The sequence below is a fragment of the Pseudochaenichthys georgianus genome, chromosome 15 (assembly GCF_902827115.2).
Source record: "Pseudochaenichthys georgianus chromosome 15, fPseGeo1.2, whole genome shotgun sequence".
Classification (NCBI taxonomy): domain Eukaryota; kingdom Metazoa; phylum Chordata; class Actinopteri; order Perciformes; family Channichthyidae; genus Pseudochaenichthys; species Pseudochaenichthys georgianus.
This window is the reverse complement of record NC_047517.1, coordinates 15,015,411-15,036,264: the sequence shown is the minus strand read 5'-3', so window position 1 is coordinate 15,036,264 and position 20,854 is coordinate 15,015,411. Positions and strand designations below refer to the sequence as shown.

Sequence of the window (20,854 nt, the reverse complement as noted above, 5' to 3'; positions counted from 1 at the left end):
AATATATTGCTTTCCTGCAATGTTAACTACTGTATGTTTAAGCACTTATTTTAACTGATATTATACATTATGTTTTATACTCTTATAAGATGTATGTAGATAGTATAATAAATGTGCAGAATACGACAGTTTAATGGTGGAGGTATACACACATATTGATAGGTGTCTTGTAATGCACTGTTGAGGAAGCTGCGACCCAAGTGTTTCATCTCCGACCTTGTCAGGTATTGTACATTCAATAAATAAAGAACACAGAATTATTAAATCAAACAGAATTTGTGTGATTATACTAAATGATTTACAAATAAACACCACTGCATATTTACAACTGTTACACATGCTGATGTAACGCAAATGTTTCCAACTTGGGATCAGTAAAGTATATCTTATCTTAAGATGATTGATGGCTATGCCATATTTGCACAATGTGCCTCTGAACCTTGACAAGTGCATGTTTCAGGCTCATCAATGAACAACAGGAGGGGTCACAGACATAAGACCAGCTGTTAAATAAAGCTCTTCTGACCTTAGCTGTCATGTGGGTATATATTAATGCTGCCCATTATGGGCACAAGCAATTTTCACCCATTTATTAAATATAATGTGAGCGTGTCCTATCCCTTAAACCTCCAGGGATGTACACAGTTTAATACTGGCAACTTCTTATAATGGGAAATACGAAAACGTCTTTTAAAACTACAATTCCCAGAGATGTGGCATAGAAGTTAAACATGTTGCGAAACACACAATAGCCAGCATGTGTAGTTCTGGGGAGGGGGGGGACAGGGTGGACCCGTTCAAATCCAGTTTTGGACAGTCTGCCGTGGTTCCATCCCATTTCAAAGTACTGTTCAACGCTCGGCGTAACCCTCGGCGCACACTCAACCATCCAATCACAGAGCTTGAGGACTATCACAGGGTTTGTCAAGCGAAGCGGAGAGAATACTTACTTCCGGGTGTAATATTCTCTAAAGCAAATGAGCTGCTCCGACCCTCGGTCCTGACGGACTCCAACTTGTGTTTATTAATCAAACAAATAAATAAACACAAGGATAATTATGTGTTATTGTTGAGTAAATGGAGAATTGCACAGGGGAAAATAACGTATCTATGCCACCATTTTAGATGTGGATTTTGTTAAACTAATACGTTTGCGCTGTGGACCAACACTATACATTGACGGGGAAGGCTGTAGCAATAAAGATAACACCATTAAACAGTTACACAACATAACAGAAATAATATCGATAGCAGCGTCCCTAGCAACCACCTTGGTAACAATGAAAACGTTGTATAGACACAATTTCCTGAAGTAATCTTCGTAATAACTAGTAAACTAAAGATGTGCATCCACACTGCACACATAATCTGAAATAACAACTCATATTTCTCACATCAAATGACATCAAAACGCATTTGAAACTAACTTTAAAATATGCATTTTCCACAGAGAATAAAACGAAGTTCGGCCATGTTTTTTTTTTCTGCAAGGAGAAATTTGAAGATCACGTGACATACTGTAGACGCCAGCCATTGGAATGAATGGTGAAAAAAAACGTAGGGATCTTACAATTTCAGAGGCGTTTTTGTAGAAATACTACGTCCTACGTTGTGGACCAACGTAGTTATTACACGTTTTTTTTTAGACTGGGTTGGGGAAACACCATATCCCAGCGTGCATTGCGGCTACAACATCCAATCATCGAGCTTGAACCGGGCCTACGTCTGTTTCCGGTGACTTTATTTTGAAAATCAGTTCCTGACGGAGGGCTAAAAAGCACAATATTACAGAATTAAACGAATAAATAAAAACAAGGATAATTGTGTGTTATTGTTGAGTAAATAACAGTGTGTTATTTAGAAAAGGATAACAAATTCGAAGGAAAAAAATATTAAAAAAAATACAGATTTCAGTATTCTGAGGCTCTGAGCCCATTTATTTTCCTCACGGACGACAAAAAAAGTCCGACATTATACGATTTAAAATAAAATCAATAATCGCGGCTTGATATTGAGTAATAACATGTTTTTATGGACCACACAGCTTCCGGTCTTCTCAGACCCGACCGTATCCAGTTGCGTCTCATATGCACGCAAAACTCGGACTCAGAACTCAATGGGAATAGTTGGCGTATGATAGGCACGCAAAATCGGACTTTAGCATATCTATTGCACGCATTTTCCAATGTGTAAAGTCGTGTCATATGTACGCAGACTGAAGATAGTGGGTTGGTAAAAGGAGAATGTATATGTGTAAGACTGAAAATGTATGTATGTAAAAGGAGTGTGTGTGTGTGTGTGTGTGTGTGTGTGTGTGTGTGTGTGTGTGTGTGTGTGTGTGTGTGTGTGTGTGTGTGTGTGTGTGTGTGTGTGTGTGTGTGTGTGTGTGTGTGTGTGTGTGTGTGTGTGTGTGTGTGTGTGTGTGTGTGTGTGTGTGTGTGTGTGTGTGTGTGTGTGTGTGTGTGTGTGTGTGTGTGTGTGTGTGTGTGTGTGTGTGTGCACGTTTGCAGGAGGGGGGATTGCACATTTGATGGTTGATTGAACATATTCCACTTGTGTGGACAGCTCGAGAATATTGCTCTCATTACTTGAGCATCACTTATTCTCCTCATTCGCTGTCCCTTATTTCTCTCTTAGTATGTCCCTAAATCTTCTGTGTGTGTGTGTGTGTGTGTTTCCTTCTCAGCTTGTGATTGGTGTGAATCAGTTCCTCTAAAAGGCTTGTAATTGATTCTCCTGTAATTGGTCAATGACAGGAGATGCTTTGGCAGAAATGGAGCATAAACATGCCGTAGACACAATTTGCAGAATCGATGGGAGGCAGCTTGCCTGGGTGTGAGTGAGAGAGCTAAGAGGGGGATGTGATGGAGCAAAGGAGGGTGGGGGGAGAAGAGGAGGAAAGCTATTGGGAAGTAGGGAGGGCCTCTCCATCTCTCACTGCAGCACAGGGGTTTTTAAGTATCACCACCATGTCTGATTGAGGCACGAAGGCTAAGAAACCTCAGCGGATCAAAGACTTTTCAAACAGCCCTCTGTGTTTCCTTTTCTATTTTTTCCTTAACTGTCATACTGTGGTTGTGTCAAGGTAAGGACCCTTTGGCGAAGCCAGAGAGTTTAAGAGACCAAGAAAGGGTAAATGAAAGCAAACAAAACCCTTCATAATCATTGTTAACGTTCCTTTTCAGGCTGAAGTGCAGTGGGGCATTGGAAATAAACTACACTTACATCAAAAACCATTGTCTTGTGTGGGAGAAAAGTGCTCACTCATGATACATATTTTCACAGTAAAATATTGTGTCTCCTATCTCATGCTCCAGTTGCAGATTAACTGCAAACTGAATGGCCAAAAAATCCACATATTTTTTTCAATATGAAAAATGCCACTATCATTATTTTCTGCATGTATCAAAGAGCAAAAACAAGTCATAGGAATCTGATCGTTTAATTTTCCGATAGCTGTTTACTGTGATACTAGGTTTCTTGTCATCGATAACAGGTCAGATGAAAGTGATTCCACTGCCGGTAAAAAATACAACTGTGAGAGTACTTTTATGTAACAGTATGTTTTTGTGTGTGTGTGTCTCTGTAGGGCCACGTCGTGCGTAAGATAACAGCCATTGACCAGGATCTTGGGCGACCGAGGGGCATCGGCTACACCATCATCGCAGGTCTGAGTCACATAATCAATCTGACACCCACAGCACACAGAGGGGGAATCAATCACCTCTTATCATAATCCCACAAGCAATAATAGACAAGTCTCATCAAGCACATTAGTCAATACCTGCAGAGAGCAGCCTCAGAATTGGAGAATAGGTTTCCCATGAGCAGTTATTAATCACTGTTTGGTGCAGTCGAGCGCGCCTCAGCCTTCATTTCGTGTTATCATTCACAAGTTGGCTCCTGCCATCAAAACAGGATTACGGTTTGTCAGAGTGACAAATGTAACCTTCGGCAGAAGACTGTGATCACATGATTTGTTCCGTTCCTATCTACTTGTTGTGTGTTGTTCGATTTGTTTTACTAGAAACCTCATGCAAGCCGTCGGCATTAAAGGCGCTGAGATAAAATGTCATGCTAATGAGACCCTTATTTGGTGTAGGTGTTACTATACCTGAGAGTTTTAAACTAAAGGAGATGAGAGGAAGCTACAGTGTGCACAGTGCTGACAAGGTTATAACTGATCCTGCTTTAATACTCCTCAAGAGTTTTCTTACCTCTGCCAAAGATGTGTGTTGTGCCTGCCAGTTATTGTGTCTGTCTCTCTACCAGGAGGATATCTCCACAACTCATGAACAGATTCCATTAACATTTTAGTGGGCATATTCCCCTTCAGGGCAAGGAGCTTTAAGTTAGATGTTGCTGGTGATCTTTATCTAGGATTCTCCCTATCAAGTTTCTTTAATATTTAGCATGATCTATGTTGTCACAGGAAGATGATTCCAAATCCTTTTCGCAGTTTTAACATTAACTTTAATTGTGTTTTTGGTACTAGGAGCAAGTGGAAAAAGCAATACGTGTTGGCAGAAGTTACGTTTTTATGCCCATTTGTATTTCTGTGCTGTAGTGTTACCACACTGTTTTACTCAGCGTAAGAGTGATGCTGAGGGTTTTGCCCAATTACACTTCATTGTGACCTGGACAGCATTCCTCATTAACTTCCACCACTCAAACTGTTACTTTCAGTACACATCGCTGCGCTCACCACTGTTTGTGTAGCGTGTGTAAAAAAATACATGAATGGATAAATGTGGCCACACTAGATGAGGAAAGCTTGTACGGAAAGAAGCTACAAAAAGCAACAGAGAATTGTGTGTTGTGGCTAACGCTGTGGTTTCGTTCTCTCCAGTGTTGATTTTATAACTACATTAAGTCACATCTCAGATTAATGCTGTTGTCATGTTTACACATAACCAGGTTATCTAACTCACAGGGAGATTGCAATGGATTAAGCATAACTAGGTTAACAACGCTCAGTAAAATGGCAATTCTCTACATAACTCTTGCTGTAACATCTATAAAACTCCATCTCTTTCTTTTTGTGTTTATAATGTGCACACAGAAGGTTACATATATATTTATCTTTATGGCTACCACAAATCATTTTCTATTGTAACTTGACCATCAAATAACTTTAATGATGGGAAATGATTGAATTATGGATATTTGTGACTTATTTATAGGCATTAAAGCACCTGAATGTGTCTTTATCATATATCTTAGTGATGCAGAAAGAGAACCTCTTCACACCTGTTATTTAAATATTTGATCCATATGTCTTCTGTTTGTTCCTGTCAAAACATTTTCCGGATGTGGCTGTTTGAACAGGTTTCTGTAAGATGCAGTCCTTTTGTTTAGGTTTTTGATTACCCCTCTTAGTAAACTCCATATTCCTGATGAAACGCAACATATTTGACTCGGCGGTCCATGCACTGATGTAATATTGCTTTAATAACCCTGCAGGGTGTTTTATTTTCATCACGATCAACGCCTCGCTCCTGAAGGACTAGCAATCCCTCGGAGATCCTTCAGGTCTGAAACATTGATCTGTGGTGGAGATAAACACCATTGGGAGGATTACAGCATGTAGACTGTATCCTTTAAACTCTGCGTGCCCCCTGTCGAGCCCACAGCGCCAGGATGGAAGGACATCGCTGCCTCCAGTGTTGCCAGCTGGCTGATAAGGGCTGGCACTGCTTGATCAGCCCTGCTGCACCATGGGAATTGTGGGTGATGAAGATATTCATTGTTATGCCATCTGCTGAGTCACTGCCTGACCTTACGGCTGAATGAAGGAATTTGACTCTACTCGTGTGTGCGTGTGTGTGTTTGTGTGTGTGAGAGAGAGCATGTGTGCCGTCATGTATTATTTGTGAGAGTCCATGCTACAGTGCACAGCCCAGCCCACTTTTTCATGGAGCTCACCATAAACACTTCGCTCCTATTCAGTGTGCACACCTACTCAGTCTTACTTACCATCTGCTGCCACATGTTTTATTGTTGTGTGTGTGTGTGTGTGTGTGTGTGTGTGTGTGTGTGTGTGTGTGTGTGTGTGTGTGTGTGTGTGTGTGTGTGTGTGTGTGTGTGTGTGTGTGTGTGTGTGTGTGTGTGTGTGTGTGTGTGTGTGTGTGTGTGTGTGTGTGTGTGTGTGTGTGTGTGTGTGTGTGTGTGTGTGTGTGTGTGTGTGTGTGTGTGTGTGTGTGTGTGTGTGTGTGTGTGTGTGTGTGTGTTATTTGCTGTTTGCTGCAAAGTTGAAGGGCTGAGTTGAGCTCTAGAGGAGAAGAGCATTAAAAAGACATTAATTAGGTGTTGCGATGTATTCCCAGTCGTTGCAAAATCAAGAGTTATAGCACCGCACCGAGCCCTTATGGAGATGGTGACTGTAGGCTTGATACAATCATTATAAGTTTGATAGATAATGGAAGTTGAAGGGTGATGCGGCGCCACTAGATAAAGGTGGGAGGGTAAGGTTGTCAGATAATTACCAAATGCCTGTGTGGTTCGCTGTGTGTGCTTGTACTTTCACATGTGTCTCTGTCTATCCAGGCTCATGAGCTGTGCTGCAGTCAGATTAGTGAGGGCATGCTTGTTTGCAGACTTAAGTGTGACTCCGCACAACGCCCCCCCCCCCCCCTCGCCTTCCCGCTCCTCGCGCCGAGTGTCCTTGGAGAGCACGGCTCGCTCCTGCGGGACTCGTCTCATTAGTTCAGTAATTAAGATAAACGAGGTTTTAATTGCAGCTGTGATTTATGTTAATGATTGTGGGATTCAAGATGAGGATTTCCTCTCCCTCCTCCAATCAGAGGGCAGATCTGGGATTTGCTGTGTACGAGAGATACCATCACAGATACTTTGCCTCCAATGTTACAGTTGTTGTTGTTGTTGTTTGATAGTAGAGATGCTGGGGGGGGTGCGGTTCTGATGTTAGTACATCCCTACTCCACAGGGTGTGATGTATGTGACCTCTGACCTACTGCTTTCATTATACAGTATATCTAGATCGCTAAAATCACTACTGATCACACCTCCCTATAGGCTAAATACATGTTTTTTTCCACAATGTTCCAACAATAACAAATTCTCCCCCCATTAATGGTAAAACAAATGTTTTTTATTTCATGCGTTTAGTCAATCAATCAATCAATGTTTATTTATATAGCCCAATATCACAAATGTTACATTTGTCTCAGTGGTCTTCACAGTGTGTACAGAATATCAGTATGACAATACGACACCCTCTGTCCTTAGACCCTCACATCGTACAAGGAAAAACTTCCGAAGAAAACCCAGTTTAAAGGGAAAAATGGGAGAAACCTCAGGGAGAGCAACAGAGGAGGGATCCCTCTCCCAGGACGGACAGACGTGCAATAGATGCCGTGTGTAAATTGAAAAGATAATACATTTGCAACATAGGTAGTCCAGATGTTTGGAAATGCATGTGTGTATAATAGGAAGATGAATCCACGAGGATATCCATCCAGGACCGATGATCCAGGACCACAGCCACGACTCAAGATCCAGCGCTCGCGATCCAGGACACAGGACCGCAGGATCATCCATGACTCCGGATCCCGGCGTATATATACACCAAAAAGAAAGAAATGTGGGGAAGCTGGGTTAATCGGAACATGAGAGTACACAGGTACAGACAGAGAGAATGAAGAAGTAAGATGTCCCCCGACAAACTAAGCCTATATCAGCAAAACTAGGGGCTGAATCTAATCAGCCCTAACTATAAGCTTTATCAAAAAGGAAGGTCTTAAGCGCACTCTTAAAAACGGATAGGGTGTCTGCCACCCGAACACAAACTGGAAGCTGATTCCACAAATGTGGAGCTTGATAAGAAAAGGCTCTGGCTCCCACTGTACTTTTAGAGACTCTAGGAATAACCAACAACCCTGCATTCTTGGAACGCAATGCCCTAGTAGGACAATAGGGTATAATGAGTTCTTTAAGGTAAGATGGCGCCTGCCCATTAAGGGCTTTGTAGGCGAGAAGAAGAATTTTAAATTCTATCCTGTGTTCTATAGGGAGCCAGTGTAAGGCAGCCAGAACAGGAGTAATGTGGTCCCTTTTCCTAACTCTGGTTAGTACACGAGCCGCAGCATTTTGAATCAGCTGAAGCCACTTGACTGACTTCTTGGTACTCCCTGATAATAAAGAGTTACAATAATCCAGCCTAGAAGTAACAAATGCATGGACTAGTTTCTCTGCATCGTTTTGAGGCAAGATATGCCTGATTTTTGCAATGTTACGTAGATGGAAGTAGGCGGTCCTTGAAATTGATTTTATGTGGGCGTTAAAGGATAAATCCTGATCAAATATAACACCAAGATTCCTTACAGTCTCACTGGAGGCCAAATTAATGCCATCCATAGTTAGTATATCTTTAGATAATTTGTTTCGTAGATTCTTCGGGCCAAGTACAATAACTTCAGTTTTGGTCGTGTTTAACATCAAAAAGTTTAAGGTCATCCATGTTTTTAAGTCCTTAAGGCAGTCTTGAATTTTATTTAGATGATTAATTTCATCAGGCTTGATTGATAAATATAGTTGAGTATCATCCGCATAACAATGAAAGTTTACAGAATGATTCCTTATAATATTGCCTAACGGAAGCATATATAATGTGAACAAAATAGGTCCGAGCACTGAGCCCTGTGGCACTCCATGGCTAACTTTGGTTTGCGTGGAAGATTCATCGTTGACACGTACAAACTGAGAGCGTTCAGATAGATAGGACCTAAACCAGCCTAAAGCAGTTCCCTGTATGCCAACTAAGTGCTCTAGTCTTTGCAATAGGATATCATGGTCGATAGTATCAAATGCAGCACTGAGATCGAGCAAAACAAGAATAGAGACAAGTCCCTTGTCTGAGGCTATTAGAATGTCATTTGTGACTTTAACCAGAGCTGTCTCTGTGCTATGATGTGTTCTAAAGCCAGACTGAAAATCTTCAAATAAATCATTGTTTTTTAAGTAATCACACAACTGTTTTGCGACCGCTTTCTCAAGAATCTTTGAGAGGAACGGAAGATTAGAAATAGGTCTATAGTTGGCTAAAATCTCTGGATCGAGGTTGTGCTTTTTAAGAAGCGGTTTTATCACTGCTACTTTGAATGATTGTGGAACATAGCCTGATAATAAAGACATATTCATAATATTTAATAAAGAAGTGCTAATTAATGGAAAAACTTCCTTCAACAGCTTAGTTGGAATTGGGTCTAACATGCACGTTGATGGTTTAGAAGAGAGAATCATTGAATGTAATTGTTCAAGGTTTATGGCTGAAAAGCATTCTAGTTTACTATCTAGTGTAATATTAGAACTTACGTTTCCGGGAGCTGTTGATAACACTATACTGGTCAAAGGCAAGAGGTCATTAATTTTGTTTCTAAGAGTAACAATTTTATCGTTAAAAAAGCACATAAAATCATTACTACTGAGTCCTATGGGAATAGAAGGCTCAATGGAGCTGTGGCTCTCTGTCAGCCTGGCTACAGTGCTGAAAAGAAATCTTGCATTATTCTTATTCTCATCTATTAATGAAAAGTAGTAGGCTGCTCTCACTTTACGCACTGCTTTCTTATATTCATTGAGAGTAATATGCCAAATTAAACGAGATTCTTCAAGTTTAGTGGAACGCCATAACCTTTCAAGTTGTCTAGACTTTTGCTTTATTTTGCGGGTTTGGGCATTATGCCATGGAGCTAATCTATGTTGTTTTATTTTCTTCTTTTTCAAAGGAGCAACAGAGTCTAATTTTATTCGCAGCGCATCTATAGCACTATCAACAACATGATCAATTTGGGGTGGTGTACATTTTGTATAAGTTTCCTCCCCTACATGCAGACATGCTATCGAGTTAAGTATTGGTGGAATCTCTTCCTTAAATGTGGCTATAGCACTAACAGATAGGTTTCTGCTGCAAGAGCTTTTGACTAATGCTTTGTAGTCTCGTAATAATACTTCAAAAGTTACTAAGAAATGGTCGGATAAAGCAGGATTATGCGGTTCGACTAATAGTTGCTCAATTTCAATACCATAAGTCAGAACAAGGTCGAGAGTGTGATTATAGCAGTGGGTTGGTTTATTTACACTCTGACAGAAACCAACAGAATCTAATATAGAGTTAAATGCAACAGTAAGGCTATTTTTATCATCGTCAACATGAATATTAAAGTCACCTACGATAATTACTTTGTCTGTTTTAAGAACCAAAGTTGATAAAAACTCAGAGAATTCTGATAAGAATTCTGAATAAGGACCTGGTGCACGATACACTGTAACAAATAAGATTGGCTAAAGTGACATCTTATATTTCCTTGTCCAATAAAGAGTGACATTCAAATGTGCATCTGGATCTGGATCTGGATTAATACTGAGCAGAACCCAGAGGTATCACGCTCAGTGGGGGATGGATGATCCCCGCTAAATGTCTCTTAAAATTTGCCGAAAGCACTCCACGGTTTCTGCGATGACAGCTTCTTCTGGTAGCAAGTTCCACTCTCTGATTGTTCTCGGAAAGAAGGAGTAGTTAAGAGTGTCACTAGTTGCGAAAATTCGCTCGAAGTTCAAAGAGTTGGCTTTGCGTGTTGCACTTCTTCTAACTGGCTCTGGGAGTACATTGATGCATTAATGGCTGAGATGTTATGGACAATCTTGAAGAAGAGAACCAAACAAGCCAATCGCCGCCTTTCACTTAATTCCACCCAGTTCAACCGCTTGAGCATTTCTGTGACACTGCTGTCCCATTCATAATCTCCAAAAATGAATCTTGCACCTCTTATTTGTACTGATTCCAGGGCATCACTGTCTTTATCAGTCTAGGGGTCCCAGACCAAGCTGGCATACTCTAGTTCAGAACGTACTAGGCTGTCTCCTTCAGTTTCTGGGGACAGCGTCGCAGGTTCCGGCGTAGGAAGCCGAGCGAACGGTTTGCCTGTGTTACAATTTGGCCAATGTGTTGGCCAAATGTCAGGTTGTTATGGATTTCTACCCCAAGATAAGGCTGGTGGGTCACCTCTTTTAACACCTGGCCACATAGAGTATAGTTTTTAATTTGCGGGTTTGTTGATCTGCTTGTTTGTAGGATGTAGCACTTACTAGTATTAAAGCACATTCCCCAAGTGTTAGCCCATTCCTGAAGTCTAGTCAGGTCACCCTGTAGGTCTTCTTGGTCACTTCCATTTTTAATAGGCCTGTAGAGCAGGAAGTCATCCGCGAATAACCGCACTGTAGATGCTACATGTGATGGCAGGTCATTAATGTAGCATAAGAAAAGCAATGGACCCAGCACAGTGCCTTGTGGAACACCAGAGTCAACGTGAACTGTACTTGATTTCACCCCTTCTACAACTACTTGTTGGCTTCTTTGCACGAGAAAGGTTGTGGTCCAATCAAGTATTGGGCCGGTTATACCCATGTGGGCCAGCTTTAGCAACAGGCGCTTATTTGGAACCGTGTCAAAAGCCTTTGAGAAATCAAGGATTGCCACATCGACTTGCAATTTCTGGTCATGATATTTTGCCAGGTCATGCATTGTGACTAGGAGTTGAGTTTCACACGAAGGGTTTTGTCGAAATCCATGCTGGAACGGGATGAGAACATTATGCCTTTCCAGGTGATTCAACAGGTGTTTGCAAATGATCTGTTCCAGGAGTTTACAACATACTACTGTCAGGGAAACTGGTCTGTAATTTGCAGCGGTGTGCCGGTCCCCTTTCTTGAATATAGGCGTAACGTTTGCCTGCAGCCAGTCATCAGGTAGATTTCCTGTTTGCAGTGACTGCGTGAATACGCACTTGAGCAGTGGGCCAATTGTATACTCAAAATGCTGTCGGGGGGCCAGCATTTTGAGTATACAATTGGGTAGACCATCTGCTAGCCTTGTTGATCTTAATATTTGCCAGTAGTTTGGTCACTCCTTCAGTCGTGATGATCAGGTCTTCTATCTGCGGGGCTGGATCTCCTGATATAGAGGGCTGGCTACCATCATCCTTAATAAATACAGATTTAAATTGTTTGTTGATGAGTTCAGCCTTGTCTTTGCTGCTACTGTAGAGGTCTTCACCCTCTCTAATAGGGGAGACTCCAATGTTGTCCGCTCCACACTCTCACACATATTTCCAGAATAATCTGGTATTGTTTTCAGCAAGACTCTGGGTGAGTGTGTTTTCGATATAGTCCCAGTGTGCACGGCGAAGGTTATTTTGAACATTTTTCTTTTGGTTGCGGAAGTTTTCCCAATCACGAGTTTTGCCTGATCGCTTGGCTTTGTTGTATAACTTATTTTTATTTTTTATTTGGTGTTTCATGCAGTGAGTGAGCCAGGGCAGGTTGTGCCGTGTGGTAGTGAACTTGGTCGGGATATGCTTATCCATCTGTTCCAACAGTTAGTCTCTGAGCATATTCCAGTTGTCATTCACAGTTTGCTGGTTTTCTGTTCTAACAAATTCTGTGCTGAACACTTCCAGCTCAGTTTGAATGGCTTCCCAGTCTGCTAATGAAAATGTGTACATTTTTCTCTGGGCTTTCTTTGTATATACAGGATGAATACTAGAGTCCATCATGACAGCACAGTGATCTGATATGCCTGGTATTGTTTGCACATTTTGCACGAGCGTTTGATTTTAAGTGAATATCAAGTCTATTATGTTCTGTTTTCGAGTAGGCTCGAGTTGTACTTGTGTTAGTGAGTATTCTTTGACTATGTCTAAAACATGTTGGTTTAGAGCTATATTGTTTGTCCCTGGTTGTTCATTTTCCAAATAAAATCATCAATGTACATTTCCTTCATTTTAACAATATGTATTATCAATATTCTAAGTAAGATATCTTTAACATACAGTTACATGCAACTTGTATTGCGCTTTTATGCTAAACATATTTTTCAAACAGACAGTAACTTCTTAATAATAATAACGTGGTTCTGTTGGAAAAGTGCAGACAAACCATCATACTCATGCACATGTGTTGGTGTACTGCTCATTGGTGAACACATTACTTGGTTTTGATCATGTCCGTAAGAGATACATCTGACATACAGGCCAATCCAAATATGGTCAAGGTGTGTAATGCTTTATCGGTTAGACTGTAGCCAGAGCGTAGCAGGTTAGTTGCATAAAACTCATCTCTTTCACATCATTCCTATAGTGTTGTTCTCTGTAACAAACTGTTTACTGAGGGTGAACAATCCATTTCGATTGGCTTAATTATTGGAGCTATTAACTGGATTACCTGCGCTCTATATTTGGCCCAATAGACTGGATTCCTCTTATTATTATAGACACCTGCATTTCCAAACATTTGGACTACCTATGTTGTCAATGTATTATCTTTTCGATTTACACACGGCATCTATTGCACGTCTGTCCGTCCTGGGAGAGGGATCCCTCCTCTGTTGCTCTCCCTGAGGTTTCTCTCATTTTCCCTTTAAACTGTGGGTTTTCTTTGGAAGTTTTTCCTTGTACGATGTGAGGGTCTAAGGACAGAGGGTGTCGTATTGTCATACTGATATTCTGTACACACTGTGAAGACCACTGAGACAAATGTAACATTTGTGATATTTGGCTATATAAATAAACATTGATTGATTGATTGATAGACATAAACTTTACGGAACTGAAAAGATCTATCAGAGAGATGTTAGCAATCCAGTCTGTCCAAGAGTCAGGATATGAGTTAAACCCCTGTGTAAACTTTGTTTGTGTCTTTACTGTGCTGTAATACTAGTGTAAGAACAAACAGGAAAAAAATCAGCCAAGAATGAAAGGACATCCAGAGCCTTTCATATCGGCCTCTTTTTTATCTGTGTGTTCTTGTTTCTATCTCTTTTGTCACACACAAGCTAAACTAATCCCATTTTAAGCCCTTTTCCATCCCTACCATTTTCTTTCTTTTTAGATGAAGCTTCCCCTCTCATTGCATCTTCCCATGTTGAGAAACTGCAGCAAAGAAATTGACCCAGAATCATCCAAGTTCTTACAATCTCTTGCATGACCGCATTGGATTTTAATTTTCAGCAACCCAAGCAGAATAATTGGCCAAATTGATAAAAGATTATAACTCGATTTCCCTATTTACTCAATAAATCCTACAGTATTGGGAAGTTTGTCAGATGCTACAGACTGAGACCTCATTATGCCCTGACAGAGTGTAGCCACACATAGATATATATAAACACTAGATGACTCACCCGCGCTGCTGGCCAATTGAGACCGACGTTGCCACTTGGCCGCCATCTTGCTACAGGCAGTTCTCTCATTCATAACATTATGGTTTACTATTTAAATAACCATAGCTTGCTCAATTTTCAACCAATTTTCAAACGGTTTGGTTTTTTATAAACATCAAAGATGTAGTTATGATACTGCATACTTATAATCATGGACTTTCATATGAAAATAACATTAATCAGATAAAGCAATAGCTATATACACACACACAAGGTATTTATATTAAATATTTGCCGGTGTATATATTTCCATTTATTTTATTATATTGTTAATATTTCAAATAAATTATAAAATTAAAATACATTTATATTTTATATATAAAAATCGGTCTCATGTTACCACTCTGTAAGCCAAGAGTTGTTAATTTAGCAATGCCTTAGCTTTAAGAACAGGGACACAACTAATGACAATAGCATATGTTGGTATATTATTTAGATATTCACACCTTTATCAGAAGAACCAAACCAACAGAAAATGTGCTCACAGACAGGCCAGTTCTGTCTAATTTATCACAATTATTTTTGACATGAGATCTTCATATCATCCTAGTTTTGTATTTAGTTTCTAGATTTGTAAACAAATCCAGAACCTTTGAAATATGTTATTGAAAAAAGACCAAGAATAATCTGTACCATGTGTCCTTCTGTAGTCCATTTGTGGTTTGTCTTGTCTCACCCCGGCTGATATATCACAAAATCCACTGTTTAAATTGTTCCCTATATTGCCCCTATGCAATATAGGGAACAATTTAAACATAAACTATCCTATGTGTCCTTGGGTGTTATGAAAGGCGGCCCCCCAAAATAAATGTATTATTATTATTAAGAAGAACACATGGCACACCAACAATCAATCACCGTCCAGCCTCAGCTTTGGTATTCTTTCACAACCATGTTATGGGTTTATTAGACTGAGCAAACATAAACATATGTGGGGAACATAGTGCTGCGTCTCCTGTCCGGTCAAATTCCTCACTCCTGAAGTGCTCACTGCAGAGCAGTGTCCTGTCACAGGAAACAAAACCGTCCCTTCTTTGGGCGAGTTCCCACTGCCTCCTCCTCTCTTTGGTTTTGGGAAACCTTAAAAACATGAGAAAGGTAGCCAGATATATAAATTATTGTCAACATGTTCCTCCCTTCTTTCCTTTAACATTAAGGGTAGGACAAAAATACACACCGAAATTATCATATTTTTGGTATGTATGCATGTATGTATAGCCTACTTTAAGAATAAGACAACCACACTAAGAGTAATAAAAAAGGTGTCCAATAGAAACATTAAATAATTGTGTAAAGAAATGGTAACAACATATTCTAAAGAGGCTGGGTCAACAACAATCTTGCAATACTATTATCTCACATAGCCCCACTGATCCTGTGTAGCAGGACTTGTAATGTACATACATCCACTAAGTAATTAACGATTATCCTAATTGTAGTCATAATATTGTCATATCTTACACGTGAAAGGTGATCCCACGGGTTCTTGTTTCCAGACTGCGGTGATTAGAGCATCCGTAGGCTGCACAAAAGTCCGGCATAGTCAGGTACTTCTGTAAACACAAAGCCAGCAAATTCCTGTATCATAATGCAAGATGTTTTTAACAAGCCAAACCACTTGGAAGAAATCATGTGTAACTTAAGTTGTGTTGAAAGAAAGAGCAGTTCTGCCTCTCCCACTGGTGGAGTTGTGGGTCAACTTTGTAATACTAGGTCTCACTGACAGCCTCTTGTTATTAGCCAGCTAATAAATACAACCACATACACAAAGAAAAGCTGCAATTTCAACATGTCCAAGCATCCTGTATCATAGCCATGCTAATCATGTTTCTAATAAACCAAACCGTTTGTAAATCAGTCAAGATTTCAGTGAGTTAAGAGTATTTTTGTGCAGATCACTCACCTTACAACAGCTACCATAACGCGAATCAGAGTAACTGTTGACTGTAGCAAGATGGCGGCCGGTCAGCTATGCTGGAAAATCTCCCATGAGCCATCTAGTGTTTATATATATCTATGTAGCCACAGGCGTCCACTGACTTCCATGGTGTTTTCCTGGGGAAGCCTGTGAGCCCCCTGTCTGCCCTGCCAAAGATGTGAGTCACATGACTCTGTCCTGTGCCACTGATCTGAGGGAGTCGACTGGCCTGGTGTCCCAGCCTCCTCTGAGCATACAGGTCAGACGTGCATGCATACGCCATTTCCCGTCTGGACAAACTGATAAGCAGTAAAGGGGATTATTTCCCCTCACCTGCCTTTTCACACAAATCCTGTACTGCTACACCCTGATGCTCTGATTCCATAGTGCCTCACTCCTATCAGCACACGTGCTGTAATATGGACAAGGCTAATACCTGTTATTCTATGGGGAGCTCTTATTGTGAATGCCGCATCGCTAGGATTTCTCAGCGTTTTCAATTAGACGCTCTGAGGCTCTCCGCAGCCTGTGGCTATGTAATCTCTTGGAGAAAGCAGATAGTCTGCGGGACACTGCTCACAACACAATTCAAAGTCTAGTCGACTCTAGTCGAGCCGAGCAGGTGTGTTAACATCAGGTCCAGTCAGACCTCACTGGGCTATGATACTGTCTCATACAGCAGACTCCTCACTACACACATCTTTTCATTCATTCATTTAATCCCACAGTTGCATGCACTTAGTATCACACAACACATTCTGATCATAAATCATACAAAATCAGATCTTAATGTTCAATGTTCAAATTAACAGTCAAATTATAATCAAGAAATGAAAAAAGATTAGATTACATTTACCAAGGTTCAGTAGGAATCCTCCATACTGCCCCTTAATTAGTGGAATGCTGTTCTTCGAACCTTTATATCTTATTATTTCAGCCTTTTCAGCACATTTTTTCAAAATATGTTATACTTTTTGAAATATTCAGCTTTTTAAACTCTTTTTTTAACATGTAACTCAATGGGAGGAACCTTGAAATCCTCTTTTACCTACACCTTGCGCCAAATGCTCCTCCTTCCACATACTTTCAGCTAGAGACTTCATTCCAACTTTAAAATGATCACAAGACCAAAAGTCAAAAGTTTGCAGTTAAAATATTCTGATGCTTTTCAAAGCCTTTTTACTTTCTTTTCTCTTCTTAATACACATTCATTCACTACTACGTACATCTGATATCTAACTCCTTCAGCCTACTTTCAGCTACAGAAACCATTCAACTATTACATTATTCAGCTATTTCAGGACATTGAGGCTATACATTTTGTTCTTTATACCTTTTAAAACATTTTCTTTTAAATATTAAGCTTCTTCACTGTTTTTCCTACTCTTCCAGTTTAACATTTCACTTTCAAGTTTTCAACAAAGTCATTGCAATGCTTTTGAGCTGTAACAATTTCGATTCAAATCATTTCACTTTTCTGCATATCTCCGCTAAGTTCAGCAACACACTTACTTGGTTTTTGTAGCTAAAAGCAGCGACAGAGACAATTCAACTAATAACATATTCAGCTTTTTCTGCATTTTCAGCTAAATTTAGCAACAAATGTACACAGTTTACAGCATTCTCACGCATTTTCAGCAGGAAATGCATTTTCTAGTCTCATTTGTTGTTTGTTTTCACCTTAAAAAAAAGTTTTTTATTAAAATGATATCCTTAACATATATATCAGCTTTATCTTTTGCTGTTAGACCTTCTCCTTCTATCTTCATTTATCGACAGGATAAAGGGGTTGCTGCCTGGCTGTGAATTGTTATCCTCAGCTATCTGCTTCTGAACATGCACATTTACAGATGCCAAACCCAATCTCCTCTGCCTCTGTCTTCCACCCAGCTGTTGTTTTGTACAGTGTGCAGAAAAAGATGTTTGTATTGACGAGCAAACTGCAACAAAAAATCAGATGGGAGGTTAAATCCCAAGTACTGTAGGCTACTTTTAGAGAGGGAGACAGAAGGTCTCACACACACACGTGAACAAACAAGCCAATAGATAAGACACTGCCAGCTTAAAGCTTTGTTTAATAGACAACATGTGACACCTTGAACTGATAGATCACAGCCAGTAATCAATGCCTCAGTTTGATTATTTTCCATGAGAGAGCTGACAATTGTGAATCAATAGTGTTGGCTGTGACCAGGTTGAGAATCGTTTAAGTTTATACTGTGTCATCTGGAATGGAGGAAGTACTCAATCTGTAGTACAGTTTATTCTAAGTGAGTGATAAGACCATTACTAAAAGAAAAGAGGTGAGGTATAAAGCAGGTAACTGTCACTGGTGCTTTGGGTAAAGTGCTTCAAAGACATGTGAGCAACTTGGGTGATAGTGAGTGTTAAGGTTTCCTTACCCTTTGCGTCTGTGCGAGAGGCGGGTGTCCTCTGGTTGTATTTTCAGAGATGTAACAGTTGTTATTGTCGTAGAGAAGTAAAGTCTTAAAACGTACAGTTGTCTTTGGAGTTATTCAACAGTGAGAACCTCCTATACCGGGAAATGGCCGACTGATAAGGACTGAGAGACTATTCTGTTTGGACTAATAGATCTATTACTTTAATGAGAATATCTAATAATTTTCATGGAGTGTTGGTATTTTTCAATTGTCAAGTGCACCTATTAAAACAGCAATGGTTTCACTTATTGAACCATCAATTTGATAGTTTACCCTCAGTAGACTGTTCGCTTCAAGTAACAACAGTGTTAGACAGCGCTGTTACAACACACATCATCATTGACTTCATCACACACTAACTGCAGGGGCTGGGTATTCAAACACTGAGGCACAGCCCCAGCTTCATGTCATAGACTAAGGCAATATAATGACATTTAGACATGATGAGGATTGTCAAGGACATTTTAGTAACTAAATATTTGTAAATGTTTTCACACCTAATACACCCAGTGTGTGTGACATGGCTTCACAGATGAGGAGCATTAAGTAATGCATCACTCACCCTACAGTAATGTAACAGAATGTAAACAACGACACATGTTTATCCTCATCCACTCTGACATTAAATGCAGTCTAACTGTGGCTTCACTGTTTCTGACATTGACACCTTTCTGATAAAGCAGACTGGTAGCTATGGAAGTAACACATCTGTACACATCTGTAGAAGTGTATCTTACCATCTATGTCAACCAAACAGATTGCGATACCTTTGCAAAAAAGGACATTTTTGCTTTCATCCTCCATGTATTGTTTTAGAATATTTGTCCTTGAACCTTTTTTGAAGAAAAACTTTTGATGAATCAACTTCATTGAGTATTCATGAAATTCAGCTCGCCTGCCAATGGCAAGACACCCACAGGGCCATTATCAGTCTGCATCACACACACACAAACACATACAAATGCACTGGTAGCTGTCAGACACTGAGGGGTGTGTGTTAATGCACAGATGAGCATGTGCGCAACCAAGTCAGTGTATGTGAGGAGCCAATCATGAAGGTTCAGAAGTGCGTGTGGTTTGAAGACACTAACTGAAACCTCATCATCAAATATCATTTATCTGTAGGCGTAATCCTTAAAAGTGACACTAATTTGTGTACATTTAACAAAATACACACAATCTTAGCCCCAAGACTCTGAGCACTGGCTGCATGCCATATCATATTACTAGAATGTTCCAACGCCCCCATAGTGTTGTCACAAACTAGAGGAAACAGTTGTCACTGGCTTAGTCATGGCGATTACACTTGCAGAACTCCTGCTGCGGCTGTCCTTAAAAGCTCATTGCTCGGGGAAAGTCATTGTCATCCACTTGTCGCACGCACGATTGAGCTCATCAAATCAAATGCCTTTTCTTCTTCTGTTCTCTTGGGCAACCCTTACATAATAGCTACACGTATGTTTTCCACTTTTACGACTCAATCCACTTTCCCATTCCTGACCTTTCTATTTTTCCCTTTCTGCATTCACCCATTTGCTCTTTGTAAGAAGTGGAATTTCAATGAGGGAACTGTTCTCAGTAAATGAGCGTTCATTTTATTGTTCATGACACAAGAATCTAAATGTGTTTGTCAATAGATCAAATGAAATCCGCACCCATGCTTTTCTTTCTGCTTTGGTACAGTAATGCTGAGATTTTCAAGGTGGCAAATGATCGGATTACTTTTATCCCGTGATTGTAATATCAGCTATTAAAGCTATTGCACACATACTAAATGTGTACCACGAGGAAATAATGGCTGCTTTGGTGTGTGCGTCCTTGCTTGTGGGCATTTATTTATCTGTGTGTGTATGTGCGATTGCATTTGAGTACTCTGCACTAGACAAAATTATGGCATGTTTTCTCATTATCCAGTCCAGTACTGTCAGTAATGTGAGAGCATGGCTAAACCCCCGGAGTCTCACATCATAGAATCAAACTCTGCCAGTTATGCACTCTGATACACACACACTTTCACACCTTATCTGCATAATAATTCAGAAAAGATAAACACAAACACACACACACACCTGCTTTTAGTCTGAATATCAAAGGCAAAAAATAAGTTTGCATTTATCAATCAATCAATCAATCAATGTTTATTTATATAGCCCAATATCACAAATGTTACATTTGTCTCAGTGGTCTTCACAGTGTGTACAGAATATCAGTATGACAATACGACACCCTCTGTCCTTAGACTCTCACATCGTACAAGGA

The 20,854-nt window shown here is 40.1% G+C and overlaps 1 protein-coding gene and 1 long non-coding RNA gene across 2 annotated transcripts in view; one reads left to right on the top strand and one right to left on the bottom strand.

Annotated features, from left to right (window-relative positions):
* cdh23 (cadherin-related 23) overlaps nucleotides 1-20,854 on the top strand; it is a 243,773-nt gene that overhangs the window by 106,934 nt on the left and 115,985 nt on the right. Inside the window, exon 9 of the mRNA XM_034100803.1 lies at nucleotides 3,590-3,668. Coding sequence (XP_033956694.1) covers nucleotides 3,590-3,668 — 79 coding nt within the window. The remainder of the gene's footprint in view (nucleotides 1-3,589; nucleotides 3,669-20,854) is intronic.
* Nucleotides 14,720-16,200, bottom strand: LOC139435217 (uncharacterized). The gene is made up of 3 exons (XR_011644499.1): nucleotides 16,140-16,200; nucleotides 15,698-15,789; nucleotides 14,720-15,316 (listed from the first exon to the last, which is right to left on the bottom strand). It is a non-coding gene; the product is annotated as an uncharacterized lncRNA (long non-coding RNA).